Source organism: Ovis aries, chromosome 20 (genome assembly GCF_016772045.2).
Source record: "Ovis aries strain OAR_USU_Benz2616 breed Rambouillet chromosome 20, ARS-UI_Ramb_v3.0, whole genome shotgun sequence".
In the NCBI taxonomy this organism is placed as follows: Eukaryota; Metazoa; Chordata; class Mammalia; order Artiodactyla; family Bovidae; genus Ovis; species Ovis aries.
The window spans coordinates 31,053,750-31,078,382 of record NC_056073.1 but is presented as its reverse complement, the minus strand read 5'-3'; the positions used below and the strand labels follow the sequence as shown (position 1 = coordinate 31,078,382).

The window sequence follows — 24,633 nt, the reverse complement described above, 5'->3', positions numbered from 1 at the left end:
CTGGTAAAGAATCTGCCTGCAATGCGGGAGACCTGGGTTCGATCCCTGAGTTGGGAAGATCCCCTGGAGAAGGGAAAGGCTACACACTCTGGTATTCTGGCCTAGAGAATTTCATGGACTGTATAGTCCATGGGGTTGCAAAGAGTTGGACACCTACACGGCGCTGGGTGGACTGGACAGAGTTGGACATGACTTTTTAGCAACTTTCACTATGCTTTGTCCAAGAGTACTCTGCCACAGCCTATCAACAGAAGTCAAACCTTAACATCCTAAGTACTCTGTCTCCCTGCTTTACAGGAGCTAACCTAAACTATCCTATCTTTCTTGATCATAACCAAATGCTTCCTGGGCACCATTCTTGCAAGTGCTTTTAATTTCATTTTAGTCTCAAAGCAATCTTGCAACTCAGTAACATATAATTATTTCCACTTCACACATAAGGGAATAAGAGACGCAAAGAGACTGATGACTTTTCCAGAATCACACAGCTACTAGTGAAGGAGCAGAATCTAACTTAGGTAGCCTGGGTTGCAGCTTAGCTTTGTAATGACGTTGGTCTATAGGAAGCACCTAGAGTCTCAAGTCTGACCTTCTCACCCAGAACATCCTCACATTTTCTGTTTAGGGTCAGTGCTGGGCTGCTTCATCATCTTCCTTGTCGGTGGTTACCTCTGCCAGACTATAGGATGGCCTTATGTCTTCTATATCTTTGGTGAGTTTGTGCTTTTCAAATCTCAGAATTTTGTTTTATGATAGAGACTGCTGGGCATGATTTCTGTGATGCAGGTCATCTATGGTTAACCAAATCCTAGTAGATAATGTTCAGAACTAATCATATGGTGAATCTTGCAAGTGACATTTAAGTTTTAATATCCTGAGTGTAGAGCTAGAATAACCTGATGAGTTTAAAGGCATCATAATGTTCCTTCTTGCTTCTAAATTGAACCCACAAAGGACGTCAGAGGGATTTCTTTCATGAATGCTGCATATGTAGTCTTAGTGAGATTATATTTTTAGTTATGCTGTTTATTTAATGCTTCCTCAGTTGTTCAGTGGTAAAGAATCCGCCTGCCAATGCAGGAGACATGGGTTCAATCCCTGGATCAGGAAGATTCCCTGGAGAAGGAAATGGCAACCCACTCCAGTATTCCTGCTTGGGAAATTCCATTGACACAGGAGCCTGGTGGGCTACACAGTCCATGGGGTTGCAAAAAGAGTAGGACACGACTTAGCAACTAAACAACAAAAATTTATTCAGTACATTCTTTTAAATTTCTGTTATTACCTCAACCAGAAAATTATGGGAATTTGACCTTCATGCATGCTCAGTTGCTCAGGTGTGTCAGACTCTTTGTGACCCCATGGACTGTAGCCTGCCAGGCTCCTCTGTCCATGGGATTTCCCAGGCAAGAATACAAGAGTGGGTTGTCATTCCCTTCTCTAGAGGATCTGCCTGACAGGGGTTAAACTCCGTGTCTCCTGCATTGGCAGGCAGATTCTTTATCTCTGCCACCTGGGAAACCCAGTATGATGTAATCATAGGTAAAGTACTGATTGGAGTAGAGCCAATCAGTGGAGGCTGCAGGACAGAGCAGATCATGTGAGGCTCACGAGTGGACAATAATATAGAGATGTTGGGAAAGTTTCCGAAGATCACAGTGTTCCAGAGGTGACATTCTACCACACAATTTTGCCTTTACCCAGCCCTGTGTGAAATCTTCCCAAATGCTTTCAGCTAATCTTTGTGTTTGTTTGATTTTTGAACATTTTCCGGAATCCCATCTGCAAACTGCCTGATTCCAGTGGAACTTACTGGTCTCATTGGTGTTTTCATTAGAGGATAATAGTCTTAGATCCAGGATTCTTATAACATCAGGTCAGTAATTCTGCTGAGAATAAAAGTGTATGAAGATTGTTTACTATATTATAGCATATCAGCCTTCAAAGGCTCTGTCATGGAAAATTTCAGAAGGGCAGGTTACAAAATTTTCAGGGACTGGGAAAGGCTTACTGTGCTCCTGGTTTTGGGAAAAACGTAAATACTATACATAAAATAAGAACTCACTAAATATTGCTGAATCAGTGTTAACATCCTCCATCCTCAACGTGCAGCAGTGCTCGTTTTCATCTCTCTCACTCCCCTCCCCTCTTGCTTTTAAGTTCCTTGATGACAAGATCATGTCTTTATACTCTTTTATTCTCAACATGTAGCAAAATGCCTTGTATATGGTGGCTGTTCTATATTTGGGAAGGACTGTATAAACAACAAACTAACAAGTGAAGAGAAGACGACCCCCTTAAGATTCTAAAAAGGGAATGAATGTTTCCACTCAATACTAATAATGTTGAGTTGTCCAACACTGTAATAATGTATGTATTACACAATTTCTTTACTGAGGATTAATTTCATTCTATATCCAGAAATTACCTGGGTAATCAGCTGCATATATACTATATATACTGCTGCTAACCATTAAGAGTTAGAGATAAATAAGAAAAGATTTAATAAAACATAAACTTTGTGAAGCATGACTAGCATGGGGGATGCTGACTGGTAACTTCAACAGTGAGGGCACTTTCAAGCACATGGGATGAACGCACTAATAACTTTTAGCAACAATGTACAGACTTACTACTAGTGCATTTCAAAACCTCCCCAAACTCAGTGATTTTAAACAACCATTTAGTCTCTTAGTTTTGTGGGACAGCTCGGCAGGTCTGCTCTCTGTGTCTCTCATCTGCCTTAGAGAGCTGGAGCATGTTCTTCCCATGCCAATGGCTAAGGCACAAGAGGATAAGTGAAAAAACGCAGTGCTTCCTAAAGCCTAGCCTCTGAATTGCCCCATGCCGCTGGCAAAAGCAAGCTACATGGCCAAGACAAAAGTCAAGTGGTAAGGAAGTACCCTCCATCTATGATAAGCCTAAGCAAGGGATACGTGCAAGAAGGAGGGGAGTTTGGGGCCATTATGTTAACGACAGGAATCATCTCAAGGCAGAATCAAACTGATAGAAGTCCAATTCTGTGCTAAGTAGAACCCTTTTTTTTTTTTCTTTTTAAAGGTGGAATTGGCTGTGTCTGTTCTTTTCTCTGGTTTGCTGTCATTTATGATGACCCTGTGAATCATCCATTTATTAGCACTAGAGAGAAGGACTATATCGTCTGTTCACTGGCTCAAGAGGTGCACTGGGGAACTCCTCTGCCATTTCCCCATGTCTGTCTGGATGTCTCAGTGGTGAAGACTTCAGCAGAGCAGAGCTCTGATCTTCAGATACATATCTGACATCGATATGTACTTTCTTCCAGGGTTCTCCACCAGGCTGGTCTCTTCCCACTAAAGCTATGATCAAATCACTACCACTTTGGAGCATTCTCATCTTTTACTTCAGTGATTACTGGCATTTTTTTGTCCAGACATCATACTTGCCAACATTCATCACCTCTGTACTTCAAGCTAACATCAGAGATGTAAGTACAGAGAAAACTCATTTTGTTCTTCTGTTGCTTTATATATAATCCCTTCTTCTCTCTCCTACAGTCACATGTTTAGGCCAAGGGTCTTCATGGAGGAAATGATACCTGATTCACTTGAATTCTGATTCAACTCAACGTGTCCTACTGCGTATTGGGGGCAGAATGGTATGGCTCTAGGTCAACTTGCCATTCATAGAATAGCATATTTTTTAAGGGACCTATGCAGAAATTTTTATGTTCAATCCAGTCAACATTTGCAAACAAGACGTTCTGCTGGCAGCATAAGTGATAAAACAATAAAAATTTGCCTTTGAGAAGGCTCTGACAGAGAAGCATAAACAATGTTATGACATTAAAAGGACATAAAGTTCCAAATAGGACTTGTACCAAAAACTTGTGGAAAATAAACATTTTATTCCAGTGTAACATATATAGAGAAAAGTGTGAAAACTGCACATGTGTACTGCTGTCTATACAATATGTACACATTTTCTTTTTCTGTACACATTTTCACAAAGTGAACAGATGCTCTGAATGGCTGAAAAGAGCCTATCAATTCCTGCCATCTGAGTGTCTTGAAATTGGTGAAGGGTGTATCATCTTCTAACTTGTCAGTGACACTTCACTAGGTTACTGAATTAGTGTTTCATTTTTATCCTTTGTACAAAACGTGGGGCTCATCTGGTGAAACCATGCTAAGTGGTCAACAAAGAACTGACCTTTCCCAAGGTCAGAGTCTAGACAGCATACATGCAAACAGTCTGGAGGTCCTGAGATCAGAAAGCCCAAGGACACAGTAGCTATGGGTCTTCCCAAAAGAGGAATGGGGGAGTCAGCATCAGGTAACTGAAACCAGAATCCTAGGCAAAGGAATCAGGAGACAGGAGGTCTAGACAAGCAGGATGCCAGTGCTGAGAGCTAGACACCCTGAGGCCGACTGTTGGAAGCGATTGGTCTCTGGTGTGAAGTGGGGTAGCCTCTTTAATCTCAGAAGCCAAGGCTGAGGAAGAGGGTGATGAGGGAATGATTAGAAGGGCAAGTTGAGAACAGACAGTAGGGTTTCCCCAGCTTGAGAAATCAAGCGGTCTTGAGTCCCATTGGTCTCAGGGTATTTTTCTCAGTAACCTTGATGGTCCTGGTTTGTTATTGTTTTTGTCACTACAACTCTTTGCCTACTCTTTGTTGTGCCTGACTCTTTGCAACCTCATGGACTATAGTTGGCAAGGCTCCTCTGTCCATGGAATTTCCCAGGCAAGAATACTTGAGTGGGTTGCCATTTCCTTCTCCAGGCTTTGGTATACTCATCTGTAAAATAAACATCTTGGACCATTTGACAGTGAGATCCTTTTCATTGTCTGGATTATGTACAACAAAGGATTTTGGATTTTCTTTAATAACATTTCGATTTAGGAATTGAAATAATAACATTTAAAATATATATAAAAAGATATGGTGAAAAATCTTACTCTCATTCCTGTCCCCAAACTGCCCTGTTTTCTCAGCCTTCTGTTGAGATATATCCCAATTTTGATAAGAATTTTTATCATGAATGGCTATTAAACTATCAAATGCTTTTATTCTGCATCTATTGATTATGTGATTTTTACCATTCCTTCTGTTAACATGATGTCTCACATTGATTGATTTGTGAATACTGACCCATCCTTGTATTCCTGGAATAAATCTTACTCGATAATTGGATATGATTCTTTTTTATATCATCTAATTTGGTTTGTTAATATCTTGTTTAGGGTATTTTCTTCTATATTAATCAGGATATTGGCCTGTAATTTTCTTTTATTGTAGGGTCTTTATCTGGTTTTGGTATAGGGTAATGGTGGCCTCATAGAATGAATTTGGGAGTGTTTCCCCCACCCCTTCCATTTTTTTTGGAATAGTTTGAGAAAGGTAGGTATGAGCTCTTCTTTATAAGTTTGATAGAACTCTCCTGTGAAGCCATTTTGTCCTGAACTTTTGTTACTGGGAGTTTATTATTTTAATTACAAATTCAATTTCATCACTACTGATTGGTCTGTTCAGATTGTCTATTCTTGGTTCAGTCATGTATGTTTCTAGAAATGTATCTATTTCTTCTAGATTGTCCAAATTGTTGGCATATAACTGTTCATTGTATTTTTTTTTTCTTTTTGTATTTATGGTATCGAGTGTTATTTTTCCTCTTTGGTTTCTTATTTTATTTGGGTCTCTTTTCTTCTTGGTAATCTTGGCTCTTTATCAAGTTTGTTTATCCTTTGGAAAAACCAACTTTTGGTTTCACAGATCTTTTCCATAGCTACTTACCTCTGATCTATATTTTATTTCCTTTTTAATTTTAATTATTTTCTTCCTTCTGCTGACTCTGGACACTTTTTGTTCTTTCAAATACCAGATTTTGAGATTTTTCTTGAGAAAGGCCATAAACTTTGCTCTTAGAACTGTTTTTTCCCCCCCTTGAATGATAAACGCTTTACAGAATTGTATTGTTTTCTGTCAAATCTCAACATGAATCAGCCATAGGTATACATATAGCCCCTCCCTTTTGAACCTCCCTCCCATCTCCCTCCCCATCCCATCCCTCTAGGTTGATACAGAGCCCAGGTTTGAGTTTCCTGAGCCATACAGCAAATTTCCATTGGCTATGTATTTTACATAAGGTAATGTAAGTTTCCATGTTACTCTTTCCATACATCTCACTCTCTCTTCCCTTCTCCCCATGTCCATAAGTCTATTCTCTATGTCTGTTTCTCCACTGCTGCCCTGTAAGGAAATTCTTCAGTACCATTTTTCTAGATTCAGTATATATGCATTAGAATATGATATTTATCTTTCTCTTTCTGACTTACTTCACTCTGTGTAATAGGTTCTAGGTTCATTCACCTCATTAGAACTGACTCAAAGGTGTTCCTTTTTATGGCTGAGTAATATTCCATTGTGTATATGTACCACAACTTCTTTATCCATTCATCTGTTGATGGGCATCTAGGCTCCTTCCATGTTATAGCTATCGTAAGTAGTGCTGCAATGAACAATGGGATACATGTGTCTTTTTCAATTTTGGTTTCCTGAGGATATATGCCTAGGAGTGGGATTGTTGGGTCATATGGTGGTTTTATTCCTAGTTGTTTAAGGAATCTCCATACCGTCTTCCATAGTGGCTGTATCAATTTACATTCCCACCAACAGTGCAAGAGCATTCCTTTTTCTTCACACCCTCTCCAGCATTTACTGTTTGTAGACTTTTTGATGATGGCCATTCTGACTGGTGTGAGGTGATCTCATTGTAGTTTTGATTTGCATTTCTCTAATAATGAGTGGCGTTGAGCATCTTTCCATGTGTTTGTTAGCCATCTGTTTGTCTTCTTTGGAGAAATGTCTGTTTAGGTCTTTTCCCCACTTTTTGATTGGGTTGTCTGTTTTTCTGGTATTGAGTTGTATGAGCTGCTTGTGTATTTTGGAAATTAATCCTTTGTCAGTTGTTTCATTTGCTATTGTTTTCTCCCATTCTGAGGGTTGTCTTTTCATTTTGCTTATAGTTTCCTTTGCTGTGCAAAAGCTTTTACGTTTAATCACGTCCCACTTGTTTACTTTTGTTTTTATTTCCATTACTCTAGGAGGTGGGTCATAGAGGATCTTGCTTTGATTTATGCCAAGTCTTCTGCCTATGTTTTCCTCTAATAGTTTTATAGTTTCTGGTTTACATTTAGGTCTTTAATCCATTTTGGGTTTACCTTTGTGTATGGTGTTAGGGTATGTTCTAATTTCATTCTTTTACATATAGCAAGCTGTCCAGTTTTCCCAGCACCATTTATTGAAGAGGCTGTCTTTGCCTCATTGTATGTTCTTGACTCCTTTGTCAAAAATAAGGAACCCATAGGTGCATGGGTTTATTTCTGGGCTTTCTATCTTGTTCCATTGGTCTATCTTTCTGTTTTTGTGCCAGTACCATACTGTCTTGATGACTGTAGCTTTGTAGTATAATCTGAACTCAGGAAGGTTGATATCCTCCAGCTCCATTCTTCTTTCTCAAGACTGCTTTGGCTATTAGGGGTCTTTTGTGTTTCCATATGAATTGTGAAATTTTTTGTTCTAGTTCTGTGAAAAATGTCATTGGCAATTTGATAGGGATTGCACTAAATCTGTAGATTGCGTTTGGTAGCATAGTCATTTTCACAATGTTGATTCATCCTATCCAGGAACATGGAATATCTCTCCATCAGTTTATGTCATCTTTGATTTCTTTCGTTAGTGTCTTATAATTTTCTGTGGACAGTTCTTTTGTCTCCTCAGGTAAGTTTATTCCTAGATATCTTTTTTGTTGCAATGGTGAATAGAATTTTTTTCTTAATTTCTCTAATTTTCATTATAGTATATTAAAATGCAAGTGATTTCTGTGCATTGATTTTGTATCCTGCAACTTTGCTTAATTCACTGATTAGCTCTGGTAATTTTCTGATACTATCTTTAGGGTTTTCTATGTACAGTATCATGTCATCTGCGAACAGTGAGAGATTTACTTCTTCTTTTCCAATCTGGATTCCTTTTCTTTTTCTTCTCTGATTGCTGTAGCTAGGACTTACAGAACTATGTTGAATTAATAGTGGTAAAAGTGGACACCCTTGTCTTGTTCCTGATTTTAGGGGGAATGCTTTCAGTTTTCCACCATTGAGAATAATGTTTGCTATAGGCTTATCATATATAGGGCTTCTCTCCTAGCTCAGTTGGTAAAGAATCTGCCTGCAATGCAGGAGACATGGATTTGATTCCTGGATTGGGAAGATCCCCTGGAGAAGGAAATGGCAACCCATCCCAGTATTCTTGCCTGGAGAATCCCATGGACAGAGGAACCTGGCGGGCTACAGTCCATGGGGTCGTAAGAGTCGGATACGACTGAGTGACTTTCACTACTGCTACAGTACTATCATAAATGGCCTCTACTATGTTGAGGTAGGTTCCCTCTATGCCCATTTTTTCAAGAGTTTTAATCATAAATGGGTGCTGAGTTTTGTCAAAGGCTCTTTCTGCATCTCTTGAGATTATCATTGAAGGTTTTTAATCCTTCAGTTTGTTAATGATTTGCATATACTGAATAATCCTTGCATCCCTGGAATAAACCTAACTTGATTATGGTGTATGAGCTCTATTATGTGTTGCTGAATTCTGTTTGCTAAAATTTTGTTGAGGATTTTTGCATCTATGTTCATCACTGACACTGGCCTGTAGTTTTGTGTGTGTGTGTGTGTGTGTGTGTGTGTTGTCTTTGTCTGGTTTTAGTATCAGGGTGATGGTGGCCTTGTAGAATGAGTTTGGAGTGTTCCTTCCTCTGAAATTTTTTGAAACAGTTTCAGAAGGATAGACATTAACTCTTTTCTAAATGTTTGATAGAATTCTCCTGTGAAGCCATCTGGTTCTGAGCTTTTATTTGGTGGGGGGAAGATTTTTGACCACAGCTTCAATTTCAGTGCTTGTAGTTGGGTTGTTAATAATTTCTATTACTTCCTGGTTCAGTCTTGGGAGATTGAACTTTTCTAAGAATCTGTCCATCTGTCCATTTCTTCCAGGTTATCCATTTTATTGCCAAATAGTTGTTCGTAATAGTTTCTTACAATCCTTTGTAATTCTGCATTGTCTGTTATAACCTTTCCTTTTTCATTTCTAATTTTGATGTGATTCTTTTTTTCTTGATGAGTCTGGTCAAAGGTTTGTCGATTTTATCTTCTCAAAGAACCAGCTTTTAGTTTTTTTAATCTTTAGTATTGTTTCTTTCATTTATTTTTATTTCTGCTTGGATCTTTATGATTTCGTTCCATTAATTTGGGGGGTTTATTGTTCTTCTTTTTCCAGTTGTTTTAGGTGTAAAGTTAGGTTGTCTATTAGATGTTTTTCTTGTTTCTTGAGGAACGATTGTGTTGCTATAAACTTCCCTCTTAGAACTGCTTTGGCTGCATCCCATGGGTTTTGAGTTGTCATGTTTTCATTGTTTTCTTAGAATTGCTTTTGCTGCATCTCATGGATTTTGGAGTATTATGGTTCCATTTTCATTTGCCCCAAGGTACTCTTATTACCACTTTGATTTCTTCATTGACACTTTTTTAAAAAGTAGAATGTTCTTTAGTCTCCACATGTTTGTTTTTCCTATTTTTTCTTCCTATAATTGATTTCTAGTTTCATACCATTGTGGTTGGGAAAAATGCTTGATACAATTTCTATCCTGTAAAATTTGTTGAAACTTGTTTGTAGCCTGACATGTGATCCATTCCGGAGAACTTTTCAAGTGCAACTTTTCAATGTGTATTCTGCTGTTTCTGGATGGAATGTCCTATAAACCTAACTGGTCTATTGTGTCATTTATGACCACTGTTTCCTTACTGATTTTCTGTCTGAATTATCTGTCCATTAATGTAACTGATGTGTTAATACTATTATTGTATTATTGTCAATTTCTCCCTTTATGTCTGTTAATATTTGCTTTATATTTAGGTGCTCCTATTGCATATACGTTAGAAAGTGTTGTATCTTCTTGTACTGATCCCTTTATCATTATATAATCTCCTTTGTTTTTTTGTTCCAGATTTTGTTTTAAAGTCTATTTTGTCTAATATGAGTGCTGCTACCACCATTTTATCATGCTGTTTTCATGAAATATCTTTTCTCATCCCCTCACTTTCAATCTGTATGTATCTTTTAACTCTGAAATGAGTCTCTGCAGGCAGCATACAGATGGGTATTGATTTTTAATCCAATTACCTGCCCTGTGTCTTTTGTTTGGAGCATTTAGCCCATTGACACTTAAAGTGATTATTGGTAGATATATACTTATTGCCATTTTGTTGCTTGTTTCCTGGTTGTTTCTGTAGTTCTTTCCTACTCCTTTATTTTTAGTTTATTACCTTCTGGTTTGATGTTTTAGTGGTATCCTTGTGTTCCTTTCTCTCTCTCTTTCTCACCTTTTTTTTTTTTTTTTTTCTTCTGTATCTACTGTAGGTTTCTGATTTGTGGTTACTATAAGGCTCATGTATGTTTACCTGTATCTACTTGTTTTAAACTGGTAGTCATTTAAGTTCAAATGCATTCTAAAAGATTTACAATTTTACTCCCTTCCTCCATGCTTTGTATTTTTTACATTCCATATTTTACATCTTTATGCTTATCCTTTCACTTTTTTAATAGTTGATTTTACATTTCTTTGTCTTTTAATATTCATGATAGACTATTTAAGTGGTTGATCTACAGCCTTTACTATTTTCTTTTACGAGTGGGACTTATGCTTTCCTATAGATTTTAACTTCTTGTTGTAGCCTTTTCTTTTCACTTAGAGAGGACATTTTAACTTTTCTTTTTGGGTAGGTTTAGTATTGATTAACTCTTAGTTTTTGCTTGTCTAAGAAGTTTTCTCTCCTTCAGTTCTAAACGATAATCTTGCAGGGTAGAGTATCCTAATTGCAGGTTTTCCCCTTTCAGCACTTAAAATACATCATGCCATTTCCTTTTGAGACCAAAAGGAAGTTTCTGCAAAGTTTCTGCAGGAAATTAGCCAATAGTCTTACAGGGGTTCCCTTGTATATAACTGCTTTTCTCTTGCTGCCTTTAGAATTATCTTTTCATCTTTAATTTTTGTCACTTTGATTATAATATGTCTTGGTGTGGCTCTGTTTAGGTTGATCTTGTTTGGAATGCTTTGTGCTTCTTGTACCTGGATATATTTCTTTCTTCAGGTTTGGAAAGGTTTCTGCCACAATTTTATCAAATATACACATTTTTGACCTCTCTCTCTTTTTGTTCTTCTTTTTCTGGGACTCTTGTAGTACAAATCATGAGATCTCTTAAACTCTTTCTTTTTGCAGCTCTGATTGCTGATTTCCATTATTCTATCTTCCAGATCACATATGCATTCTTCTGTATCATCTAGTCTGTTAATTCTTTTCAGTATGTTTTTAATTTCAATTATTGTATTCTTTAGTTCTGGCTGGCTATTTTTTAAAAATATTTTTTATCTCATTAAAATTATCACTATGTTTATTTTTCTAATTCAGATTAGCATTCTTATTACTAATTATTTGAACTCTGATACATTATTTGTTTCATTAGCTGTTTGAATTAAATTCCTGTCTTTTCCTTTTGCTTAATCTTCTCTGTATCTATGAAATTAAGTGAAACAGTTACCTATCTCAAACTTGAAGGGGTGTCCTTATGTAGAAGCATCCCTGTGCAGTCTGTTGTGCCCAGTGTCTTTGGTGGGAAAGCTAGGTTCAATGTTGAACATGAGTCACTCTTCCCCATGGTTTGCTGGTAGCTATCACAAGAGTAGGAGGTAGAACTAGAGGTAGAAGGGCTACAGCAAGAGCCAGTTGTGAGCCAGGCTTCTCCTCAGTTTGACAGCCAACACCACACTGTTTGTGTGGGGGTGGGCGGGTGGGTGGGTCCCAAGTTTCTGGGTCAAAAGCCTTGAGGGTTGGTCTGATCTGGTTACATTCCTTCTCTGTGTGCTCTCCCCACTCCCAGCACTGGCACCCTCACCCAGGGAGAAACAGTGCTGGAGCAAGAGGAGCCGAAGTGGGTGCTTGGCATGAGTTGGGGTGTGGGCTGTGGTAGTCCCAGCACCAGTCAGAATCCTGGACAGCTTCTGATCTGCTGCCTTCATAGGCACCAGCAATGTTCAGATGTTATGCTTGGTCTGAGCTGTCTCTCTCCCTCACAACTGCATACTCTTCTCAGGCATGGCAGCCCTCTCCCCAGTATGGACCTGCATTGGGAGCAAGAGGGGCTGCAGCAGGTGCTCTGCTCAGGTTGATGTGTGTTACCCAGTGGTGGGAAGCCAGCCAGAGTCCTTGTCAGTTTCAATCCGCTTCTTCTGCCTTTTTTTGGGAGTAAGCAAGTGTGTGCATTCTCTTCCTAAGTGGAGTCGAGGTTTCTCTTTTTCTTCTTTTTTTAATAGTCCGGCTATCAATCCCACTATTTTTCAAAATATCAGCTAAGGGGAATTGTCCTATTGGTGTCAGACCCCAGGGTGTAGCACTCAGTATGCGGTTCTCACCACTCACTCCCCAGGGAGCATCTCCGAACCTATGTAATTCTCCCTCTTCTGTGTACCCTCCTAAGGATGCAAGTCCTGATCCGATCACTTCTCTTCATTTCTACCCAATTCTGTGTGGATCTTTCTTACAGTGTTGGTTGGATAGCAGTCTTTCCGCCAGTCTCCAGTTTGTTTTCAGTGAGAATTTTTCCACATGTAGTTGTATTCTTGATGTGTTCATAGGGAGGTGAGCTTTGCATTCTCTTACTCCACCATCTTGATCTCCCTCCTCTGTAAACTTTTATATTTATCAACAAATTGCTTTCCATGGGGCATTGATATTTGGAAGTGCCTGATTCCCCTTGGCATCACCACAGATCATGTCAAAAAACTGTTGCACTCTTGCCAATTTGACAAAATGTTATCTCACAGAAATTTTACTATTATGAGGTTGGTTACCTTTTAATACGTTTAGGAATCACTTTTTTTTTTCCATTAACTTGTCTTTCATACCCTTTGATTATTTTTCTACTTAGCTTTTGTTCTTTTTAATATCTATTTCTGCAAGATCCTTACATATGACAACATTAGTCCATTTTTTTCCAAGCTGAACTTAATGCATATTTTTCCTCAGACACTAAAATTATATTGGCTCATTCCAGTAACTTCAGTTTTCATTAAAAGTGCTATGTACATACAAGAAAAGCTATAGATGTAGACAATCCACCCAGGGATCAATCTATGTCATGGTGGCTGTAGTGAGGCATGCGCTTCACCTCAGTTCTGGTTCTCAGAGTGGGATACTGTCAGCCCTGCCGTTTGCTTCTGCCTGTATCTGTCTTGTCCCTGGAGGTCTACTGGCAGATTTTCTCCTCTCCAGAAAAATCCTCAGACTCAATACCATCAGGAAACTCTTCACTGCTATCGGTAAGAACTGAGGTGGATATGGGGGTGGATGTGGGAGGCTCAGGGAAGCTTCCTATTCACTCTTTGTTCTCTTGCCCCAGGGGTTCTCCTCCCAGCTGTGCTCTTCACATCTGTTTTCTGGGTTAGATCCAGCTTCAGCACCACTATAGCCTTCTTGACAATATCTTCTGCCATCAAAAGCTTCGCCCAATCAGGAGCCCTTGTCAACTTCATGGATATTGCTCCTCGGTAGGGACCCCTTTGCCTGATCCTCACAGAAGTTCAGTTCATATCCAGTAATCTGCTCTGACACACACGAGTAAAATGTGACATGTACTATGGGTCATAGGAAATTTCAGCACCACTCCTCATCCAAATAACTCCTGGAAGGGACCCAAAGCTCGTCAACCACTATTAAATTAGTTTTTCCAGATGAAAACAGGAGTCAGTGGCTGCACTCACAGTTCAACTGTGGGAGACTCATGCCAATCTCTTTCTGTTGGGGAATGCAGCAGTTACACGGGACTGGGTCACTGAAAGGACTCATAAACTTCAGAGGGTATGCTTATGTAAGCCTTTAATATAGGTAGAGGATAGCAGGAGAAACATTTACCTCTGATATAGGAAATATCAGAGATGAGTGAGACTTCCAAATGTAGCTCCCAGGGACCATCCATGGACCGTTCACAGTCAACAGGACACACTTCATCTTCAGATAATGAACCGCCAAATTACATGGGAGATACCTTGGTCTTAGGGGAGCCAATGTCTCATCCAATGAGAGATCTTTTATACCTAAAAACAAGGCTTCTTAGCAGAAGCCAAGAGAACATATAAAGTAGGTGCCAACCATCAATTTGTGCGTTTGGTATAAAGAATGTTGACAAGTTAGTACAGTTTATACCTCCCTGGAAATCCCAGATCCTGGCACTGGATTATATGTATAACTAGTCAGTACATTTCACTCAGGTTTGACTAAGGACCAGCACAGCCCCAGGAATCCCCAGATAAACACAGAGTTGCAACAGATCAGTTGATATGAACTCTGTGCTTACACAGGAATATTGCTTTCTCCAGGTACAGTGCCTTACTCAGGGCACTATCACAGATCTTTTCTTACCTGGCAGGAGCCATCTCTCCCACGGTCAATGGATTTTTGATCAGTCAGGTAAGGTAAAATGGTCTGATGATGATGATAATCACAAGAGTCACCTAGAAAGGTCACCCAGCCTCTCATTCTCACCCTAGGCTCATCTCATGCAGAGAAATCACCACATGTTCAGGGTATGAAGTGAAGGAGAATGCTCCATTGTATGAGTTTATGCCTTATGAGTTGTTAGAAGATGAGTTTCTCATGCTAATCATCAAATTTTCTAGGAACAATCACAGCATTTATTGTAAAGTATAGAATAGCCAACTTTCTGATTTGCCTGGGGCTGAGGGCTTTCCTGGGATGTGAAGCTTTTAATGCTAAAACCTTGAAAGTTCCAGGCATCCGGAAAGAGTTGGTTATCCTATGTAGGAACCCGACAAATATTTATAGAACAAATGAGCAAGATGCTGAGTAGATGACAGAGTGAAAGCGCAATCTGTGCTTTGCACATATGTTCACCAGTGGTTACTATAGCAATTCCTCTGCCCAGTATTGCTTACATAGTGTTTTCACACTCATACAACCTTCTGTCCTGGGAGGTGCATTTAAAGTTGTCAGAATAAACAAATTCATCTGATGACAACTTCATATGACTCAGACAGTACAGACTTTTTCTGAGAAATATGTATATGACATTCACATGACAATCATTCTTTAAGTTTCTTGCAGTTTCTACCAGTAAGCCAGGAAAATGAATAGAGAATAACAAAGAAAGTGTATTTTTTTTGACATGAAGTCCTTTCTTTGTTTGAAGCTTCAGTTCTCTTCCAGCCCCTAAGACACTGGCAGAAAATGGCTGTTTAAAATAGAAATTCTCAAATTGCCCTTCTTTCCCTTGTTACTCACTTATTCATTCAACAAGTATGCAATGAATATTGGAATGAGCCATGCAATGTTTAAATGAATAAAACAAAAGTCTCTGCCCTTGTAAGGTTGATATGGTAGGGAAAAAAAACAACAACAGAAAATAAGCTAAACAAAAACATGATATACTGAATTATGGTAAGTGCTAAGAGAAAAAGTAAGGCAGGAGAGACAGTAGGGCATATAAGGTGGGGTGGGGTTACAGTTTTAAATGGGGTGGCTGAAAAAGTAAGAATGGGAAGAATGGGAAATAAGCAAGAATGGGAAACAAGCACATGGGTGAGATAAATGGCTACCTGAGGGGAGTAACATTCCAGCAGAGGGAAAGGCCTGGGCACCAGAAATTCTAGGAACAACCAGGAATATATAATTTAGGGCAGAGTTGGGGGTGGGGTCAGTGGAACATGGTGCCAGAGCCTTTCTGCAGCAGGATGGACAAGAACAAGGAGACTGTTGATAACTTGTGGTTTCCTGCCTCCAGGATCCAGAGCTTGGTTGGAGAAATGTCTTCTTACTTTCAGCTGCTGTGGGCGTATTAGGCCTGATTTTCTACCTCATTTTCGGCCAAGCAGAAGTGCAAGACTGGGCTAAATGCAGACATGCACCCGCTTCTGAACGAACCGAGTGACGCCTCAGATGCCAGCGCTTAGTTGTTCACTGTTTGCCCTCATGGACATTCCCCTTTCATACCTGCTTGACTAATTAGCCTTTCAACTTGAATTGGCTTTACTTCCTGTATCTTCTCTGATATACTATGTCATACTGAAAATGCTGCCTGGAGATTTTATAAGGGATGGTGAGGGGAAGGTTAGTTATTTAACTCTAAGCTCCTGAGAGCATGGGTGTGTCTGAATTTCTATGTGTTCTCCGTTCTTTTCACTGTTATTGCAACATATTTGGTAGAGACGAAATACACATTTCTTAAAATGGCACAGAGCTCCTAAAACCCTTGTTAATTTCTTGAGTGATAGGGAAGAGAGGAGAATCTTTTATTAAAATATTTGGTCTTTTTCCTTGGTTCCAGACAGAAGAGCTTCTAAGACCCTCAGTATCTCTGGAGTGACCAAGGTGTCTTTGTGGTATACAAATGAGTTGACTTGGGGCTGGGGGCTCTAGATAGCTTCAGGATGGGGGTTGGTTGCCAAAAGACCAAGACTTGATTAGAAGGTTGGGACTTTCAGCTGTGCCATCCCACATCTGGGGAGGGGAGAGGAGCTCGAGATTTAGTTATTCATCAATGGCCAGTGAATTAATCAATAATGCCTACACAATAAAAATCTCTGTAAAAACCCTAACAGTGGAGTTCTGAGGATTTCTGGGATGGTAAACACACAGAGTTTCTGGGAATGGTGCACCCAGAGAGGGCATTCAAGCCCTGCATCTCTTCCCACATAGCTTGCCCTATGCATCTTTTCTGTTTGGCTGTTCCTCAGATGCATCCTTTAGTATAGAAACCATTAACAGTAGGTAAACAATTTTCCTGAGTTCTGGGAGTCAGCCTAGCAAATTATCAAATTTGAGGAGGGGCCATGGGGACCCTGAATTCTGAAAATGAACAGAAGTCTGGGTACCTTGGGCACCCACTATTTTGATTGGTGTCTAAGTAGCTGTTATCAAAATTGAATTAGGTAGGATCTTGGTGTCCACAGAGAACTGGAGAACTGCTTGGTGTTGAAAACCCACATTTGCTGTGCTACTGCTGCTGCTACTAAGTCACTTCAGTCATGTCTGACTTTGTGTGACCCCATAGACGGCAGCCCACCAGGCTTCCCCATCCCTGGGATTCTCCAGGCAAGAACACTGGAGTGGGTTGCCATTTCCTTCTCCAATACATGAAAGTGAAAAGTGAAAGTGAAGTCACTCAGTCGTGCCGACTCTTAGCGACCCCATGGACTCCAGCCCACCAGGCTCCTCAGTCCATGGGATTCTCCAGGCAAGAGTACAGGAGTGGGGTGCCATTGTGACAGTGTTGTAAATGGAGAAACAATTTTTTTTTAGTTATCCAGATATAAGCTAGAGAGGCTAGAGGACAATTTCTTACCAAAGCAAAAGAGGACACCAGAACCATGGGGATGAAGACTGAGAATCACAATAGGACTTGTATCCAAACATCCAGAAGATGAATCCTGAGCACTGCTATCAAAAGAAAGCACCAAACAATGGAAGCCACAGTGTATAAATCCAAAGTCCTGGACCAGGAAGACAGAGCAGGGAATTAAGTAAGGAGGGATATAGGGCCATTCTGAGGCTTGGCTTGGATAGGATGCCCAGGTGAAAAATGTCAAAGCAGAATGGACACTAAAGACTGAATCCATTTTAGGATACTCCCAAGTGGTGTGGTGGTAAAGAATCTGCCTACCAATGCAGGAGATGTAAGAGATGCAGGTTCAAACCCAGGATTAAGAGGATCCCCTGGAGTACTCCAATACTGGCAAGCTACTCCAGTATTCTTGCCTGGAAAATCCCATGGACAGAGGAGCCTAGTGAGCTACAGGCCATTGGGCCACAAAGAATCAGACTCGACTGAGCATGCACACACACACTCACACACATTCTGTCTCTCTCACACACACATGGCTGTCACTTTGCTGTGCACCTGTAAATATCATGACGTTGTTAATCAGGAATACTCCAATACTAAATAAAAAGTTTTTTAAGAATGACTGAATCCATTTGAACAAGAGTAAGAAGCATACCTGCAATGAATGGGGTGGGGTAGTAGACTTCAACTATTTCAGACAACTTGCTTTCTATGAAGGCTAGCTTTGGAATCAGAAGGCCCTCTTAATACTGCAGTGCTGGGGTGCTCTCCAGGGTCAGCTCTTTCCTTCTTTCTGGCGATCATGACCTCTGCCTCACATCTGGCTTGCAGCACCATGCAGATCCCTTGAATCTTGGTGAACAGACATTGTCCAGTTTCTCTCCTATTCATTCAAACACCTGTTCATGCCGCCACTCCTGTCTCTGATGTCCTTGCTCTGCTCCTATGCTGGAATTCTACCTGCCTTCGGAGGGCCTCATTTACTATTCACCTGTTAACATGTCTTCCAAAAATGAGCACAATTCCTGTGCTGGCTTGACTCCATCCCAAATATCTGGACAGTGTATATGGTATATCTGCTTTCATTAATCCCTCATGTGGGCAACATGAACATTAAATAAATATTCATAAACACATAACATGGAGCAATGGCAGAGACCAAAACCAGATATAGCTTCAACTTCTCAGGAGGGTGGATGGCTTTGAATCAAAATACCACTCAAATGAATGTGCGATGTCTGTGGAATGAAATCATGAGAGGTACACCAGGGTATGAGAGTGAATGATAAAGGCATATGCACATGTCTGAAGATGAGGAAGGGCCCCCATAATAAAGTTTCAATTTTTTGCTAGGATCCGAAGAACAATAGTTAATTGATACAGAAGGTGGATGGAGAGAATGTTCTAGAAATATGGTATAAAATAAGAAAAGATTGGTGGCAGGAGGGAGCTGGGAAGGCCTACCAAGTAGTTTTATTCTATCTTGCCTCCTATTTGGAAGAGGTGAGAGAAAGGTCTAAATTGCTCTTGTCAGATAAGAGGGCCAAAAAGTAGTGACACATCCTGCAGGCAGCCAGGCAAGGTGATCGCCTCCCACAGAGTAATGCCAGTGTTACACATTATTCCACAACTGCTTCATTTATGACAGTTCCCTCTACCTAGTATGACTGTAAATTTCTAAGGTTTAGGAACCATGACATACACTAGTTTGTAATATTTTTAACACAGAAGATATTAGCATCTTGTACACAGTAAGTGCTAATAAACGTGTGTGTGTGTGTGTGTGTGTGTGTGTATAAAATACTTGTTCAATCCCTGTATGAGTCAACAATGAAATGGCTTTGCGGTGATATGAGACATAAGTTAGGAAAGAAATGATGGGGAAAAAAGGATCCTATTTCGATCCAATTTTTCTTTAGCTCCCTTTGTTTTACAAAATAGGATCACTTACACCCATGGACTCTCTTCCTTATCTCATCTGATATTTAGATATTGAGAAACTAGGTCTGCTCCATTCCATAGCTATCACACAGTCAACTCCAGGCTCTCATTGGTGATGGTTAAGATGTTTGCCATCAGGGCACAGAGTTTCTTGTTTATTTAAGAGCCAACCATGTCTGCCTTTATTCACCTCTTTTCCTTCTCTAGGCCCTTTTCTTTCTTTCTAATCTGTCACTTTTAGTTGCTTCTGAAAACAAGTGATTTCTCTCTGGGCCTGACTTATATTGGGTTGGCAAAAAGTTTTGTTCATTCAATACATTACTCAATAAAGTTCTTGGTGAAAATTAAAAAAAAATGTGTCTTTTATTTTTACTTAACACTGGACAAACTTTTTGGCCAGCCTAATAGTTTTGTCCCTTCCTTTAAGGCTGTCCTTAAGCACAGAAAATTTCTTCAATTTTCTAGTAGCCCATACATCTAGGACATGGAGGAGTAAGAGCTGCAAATTGTGGAAAAGCTCTTTCACAAAGTCTTAGAATAAAATCTTATCTTCTTTTGCTTGTTTTTGGTTTATCTCACTGTCTTTTATAAAGCAATTAATGCAGAGTGGAAGACAAATAAATCTGAGTTTAAATTTCAGATGTGTTATAAACAATACATGGACAAAAGAGATGGCCACAGCATGTGCATGGTGGCAGGAGGTGGGCTGGGGACTGGCTTCCTTGGAATCTCCATGCCATCTTCCTCCTTGGGTTGGTGACTGGAAGTCAATGACCCTCAGTCCCAACTCAGGCGCTGGTCCCTCTCCCCTACAAAAGGAGTTTAGTCTCAGGCTCTCTAAACACTCTGTTTTACACTAAGTTGTGTAGAGAAAGCAGAAAGCACACACAATGTCACTGCTAAGTCCTGATATCCAGTGGATATAAGAAAGTTTTATAAAACAGTTCTAAGGAATAGTCCCGCTTAGCATATTTTTTCAAGTTGTTTCCTTTGTCCGAATTACAGGTTATCCTAGGTATTTGTTACACTCTCTCCTCTTGACTTAAAAATGGTGCGATTTTGTCCTCCTTCCTTGTCCCTACTCTCACAAGTTTCCATGTCAATATCTTGCTAGGTCCAGGCATGCGGTATGAAGTCACCCACCATCTGCTCTAGACCTGTGCTGTAACTTGAAAACAAAGACACTGCACACTCTTGGGGTCTGGGATGCAGGTAGTCTAATATTGCTTCCCTCCCTAATAGGAACACATTTTATCCACAGCATTCACAAGGCACACTTTTTGTATTTGACCAAATTCCCATTCTCTGTAACTAATATTATTACAAAGAAAATGACAATGAAACTTCTTGTGACCCTCCACCAACCACACACACTGGTCCCACTCAGAAGCATCCCAGTCCTTTCAAAGAGCAAGCTACCAAAACCTGTGGCAACTGTAACAGGGCTCTCCGGAAAACTGGACGGAAGCCCAGTTTCATCTGGCTAGCAGGTGTCCAGATTAATTCATTTGCTGTAATGTTTTCCAAAACCCAAAAAAGGAAAGTGGCCAAGGTGCTTGCTTTGGGTATCAATCAGGGAGCCTATCTGGGCAACAGTGAGGAAGGCACACTTGGAACATGGCCATTCACACAAGCAGACATTTTCTGGGATTCCCAGCAGAAACAGTTACACTGCCTAATAGCTCTCAATAAGTACCCAATAAGAAAACATGTGTTTCTACATGTTAGCTGAATATAAACCTTTCTTTAAAGTAGGCAATCTTGATGCATTTTTTCCACAGCAGGGAAAATGCTAGGTAACACAGGTATTTCACCTATGACTGAGAAAAAAGTTTTTATCCCTCACCAAAATGTCACTCCTTTAAGTGTCCATAGTCCATTGGAAGAAATAAAGGTTTCTCTTGTTTCCTCTTTTCTGGGATGGCCTATATTTGGCCAAAATGTATGGTGACTAATTCTCTAAGAGGGTGTATAACAATATTATACTGAAGACTAGCTATAGGTGGCCATGTACAACAGCTATAAAATTCCAAAGTGAGGTGTTAGGGTACGTTATGGATATTATTGAGGATATGCTTTTTTAAAAAGCTGCCCTGGGTGTTCTTTGGAAGGAATGATGCTAAAGCTGAAACTCCAGTACACTGGAAAAGACTCTGATGCTGGGAGGGATCAGGAGTAGGAGGAAAAGGGGACGACAGAGGCTGGATGGCATCACCAACTTGATGGATGTGAGTTTGAGTGAACTCTGGGAGATGGTGATGGACAGGGAGGCCTGGCGTGCTGCAATTCATGGGGTCGCAAAGAGTTGGACACGACTGAGTGACTGAACTAACTGAACTGATGGTTCTAAAATCATTTAGGATTAGATAAAAGTAAAAACCTTGTGAGCATGGAATTGGAGACAGGCTTAGAAAGAATTTTAAAACGTATGTTTTCCCCCTAAGATCAAGAACAAGACAAAGGTATTCCACTCTTGCCACTTCTATTCAATATCCTATTAGAGGTTCTAGACAGGGCATGTAGGTAAGAAAACGAAATAAAAGGCAGGGTCTTCCTTTAGAAGGCAGTGGTAAAGAATCCACCTGCCAGTGAAGGAGACACAGGTTTTATCCCTGATCAGGGAAGATCCCACATGTCGTGGAGCAACTACGCCTGTGTGATACAACTCTGTTCTAGAGTCTGGGAGCCTCAAGTACTGAAGCCTGAGCATCCTACAGCCTGTGCTGTACAACAAGAGAAGCCACTACAATGAGCACCCCGCACAACACAACCAGAGAGTAGCCCCCACTAACCACAACTACAGAAAAGCTCATGTAGCAACGAAGACCCAGCACAGCTAAAAATAAATAAAGAAAATAATTTAAAAGGCATCTAGGTTATAAGAGAAGAAATCAGACCATATTCACAGAAGGCATAATCCTCTATAAAGAAATTGTAAGGAATCGCTAAAAAACTGTTTGAACTAATAAATGAGTTCAGCAAAGTTTTGGGGTACAAGATCAATACACATATACTACAGACTTGCAACAAACAATCCAAAAATTAAACTAATTTCATTTACAGTAGCATAAAAAGAATACATTTAGGAATAAATTTAGCAAAAGAAATGTAAGATTTATACTCAAAAAGTAAAAAAAACATTGTTGAAAGAAATGAGAGAAGATTTAAATGAACTAAAAAAATTGATGTTTATGGATTGAAAGACTTCAATACTGGTAAAATGGAGAAACTCCTGAAACTGGTCCACAGATTTAATGCAATTTCTATCAGAATTCCAGCACTTTCTCTGTGGAAATTGACAGTGATTCCAAAATTGATACAGAATTGCAAGGGACCCAGAATAGCCAAAACAATCTTTAAATCATCGCAGCACTGTTTATAATAGCCAGGACATGGAAACAACCTAGATGTCCATCAGCAGATGAATGGATAAGAAAGCTGTGGTACATATACACAATGGAGTATTACTCAGCCGTTAAAAGAATTCATTTGAATCAGTTCTGATGAGATGGATGAAACTGGAGCCGATTACAATACAGTATACTAACACATATATATGGAATGACATTCTAACATGTATACTATCATGTGAATTGAATCGCCAGTCTATGTCTGACACAGGATGCAGCATGCTTGGGGCTGGTGCATGGGGATGACCAGGAAGATGTTAAAAAAAAAAAAGGTCTGGGGAAAAAAGCACACTAAACCTTTGTAAGATTGGTCCCAGTGAAATGGCCACTGGAGTGGAGGATGATAAACTTTTTCATTATTTATCTTGGTACTGTTTCACATTACAACCAGTACATGTTTTTTTATAATTAATACAGCTTAAATGGGAAAGATTTGCCTTATACTGTGGGTCTATAATAAAATCCCAAAGCAGGAAAAAAAAAAAAAAAGAATAAAGTTGGAGGATTCACACTTCAAAACTCTCCACAAAGCCAAAGTAATCAAGGCAAGAGTTGTACTAGCGTAAGGATAGACACATAGACCAGTGGAATAGAATTCAGAGTCTAGAAATAAACCAATATGTCCATGATCAACTGATTTTTGACAAGGATGCCAAGACCATTCAGTGGGGGAAAGAATAGTCTTTTAACAAATTGTCCTGGGACAACTGGATAGCTACATTCTAAAGAATGAATTTGGATCCCTAGGTTCACACTATTTATAAAAGTTAAAATAGATAAAAATAGGTCACAGATCTAAATGTAGAAGCTAAAACAATAAAATTCTTAGAAGGGAACATAAGGATAAATCTTCACAACCTCAGAGTTGGCAATGGCTTCTTAGATATATAACATCAAAAGCATAAGCAGCAAAATAAAAAGTAGATAAAGTGGACTTCATATATATTGAAAACTTCTGTGCGGCAAAAGGACACTGTCAAGAAAGCAAAAAAACAGCCTCAGAATGGGAGAAACTATTTGCAAATCACAGCTCTGATAAAGATCTAGTATCTAGAATATATAAACTCAACAATAAAAGACAATTCAATTGAAAAATTAGCAGGACTTGAATAAATATTTTTTCAAAGAAGATATAAAAATGACTGATAATGCAATGAAAAGATGTACCATCATTAATCACTGTTTAGTTGTCAGTGAAGTCCGACTCTCTTGCAACCCCGTGAACTATAGCCCACCAGACCCCTCTGTCCGTGGGATTTCCCAGGCGAGAATACTGGAGTGGGTTGCCACTGCCTTCTCCAGGGGATCTTCCCAACCCGGGGATCAAATCTGGGTCTCCTGGATTGGTAGGCAGATTCTTTACCAGTGAGCCACCTGGGAAGCCCCATTAATCATTAGGAAAATGCAAACCAAATCCACTTCAAACCCAGTAAGATGAATATAATAAAACAAAAACAAAATAGGAAACAACAAATGCAAGGATGCAGAAAATTGGAACCTTCAGACATTGCTGGTGGAAATGTCCAACAGTATCTCCACGATGGAAAACAGTAAGGTGGCAAAGACAAGTATGACAACACACCATGGATGAAATTCGGAGAGCTCTGTGGAACGTACTTCCTGATTCATTTAGTTGCTAAAGCCAAAATCTAGGTCCCATCCCAAGATTCTTCTCTCTCCTGCACAGTCCATAATCTCCCTGCCATGTCTGCCTAGCTCTGCCTCCAGAGACTGCATCTAACTGCTTCTCACCATTTCTTCTACATCGATCCTAGTCCACACCACCAGCATCTTTGGCAATGAGTTTCTAACAGCCTCAATCTGGTCTCCCTGCCT

The 24,633-nt window shown here is 39.7% G+C and overlaps 2 protein-coding genes across 12 annotated transcripts in view; one reads left to right on the top strand and one right to left on the bottom strand.

Moving 5' to 3' along the window:
* Positions 1-16,700, top strand: part of SLC17A4 (solute carrier family 17 member 4) — a 37,547-nt gene extending 20,847 nt beyond the window's left edge. For all 8 annotated transcript variants that reach the window (XM_042236810.2, XM_027958414.3, XM_060403412.1 and 5 more), the window contains 7 exons: positions 626-712; positions 3,061-3,179; positions 3,305-3,466; positions 13,277-13,409; positions 13,490-13,637; positions 14,466-14,556; positions 15,887-16,700. In XM_042236810.2, coding sequence (XP_042092744.1) covers positions 626-712; positions 3,061-3,179; positions 3,305-3,466; positions 13,277-13,409; positions 13,490-13,637; positions 14,466-14,556; positions 15,887-16,033 — 887 coding nt within the window. In that variant the 3' untranslated portion in view covers positions 16,034-16,700. The remainder of the gene's footprint in view (positions 1-625; positions 713-3,060; positions 3,180-3,304; positions 3,467-13,276; positions 13,410-13,489; positions 13,638-14,465; positions 14,557-15,886) is intronic.
* SLC17A1 (solute carrier family 17 member 1) overlaps positions 1-24,633 on the bottom strand; it is a 98,731-nt gene that overhangs the window by 32,444 nt on the left and 41,654 nt on the right. The window contains exon 13 of one of the 4 annotated variants that reach the window (XM_004019091.5): positions 13,949-14,198. The exons of 2 other annotated variants lie outside the window; for them this stretch is intronic. The gene's annotated coding sequence lies outside the window, so the exon portion shown is untranslated. Of the gene's footprint in view, positions 1-13,948; positions 14,199-24,633 lie in introns of those variants that run through there. One more of the 4 variants, XM_042236812.2, reaches the window with a different exon arrangement.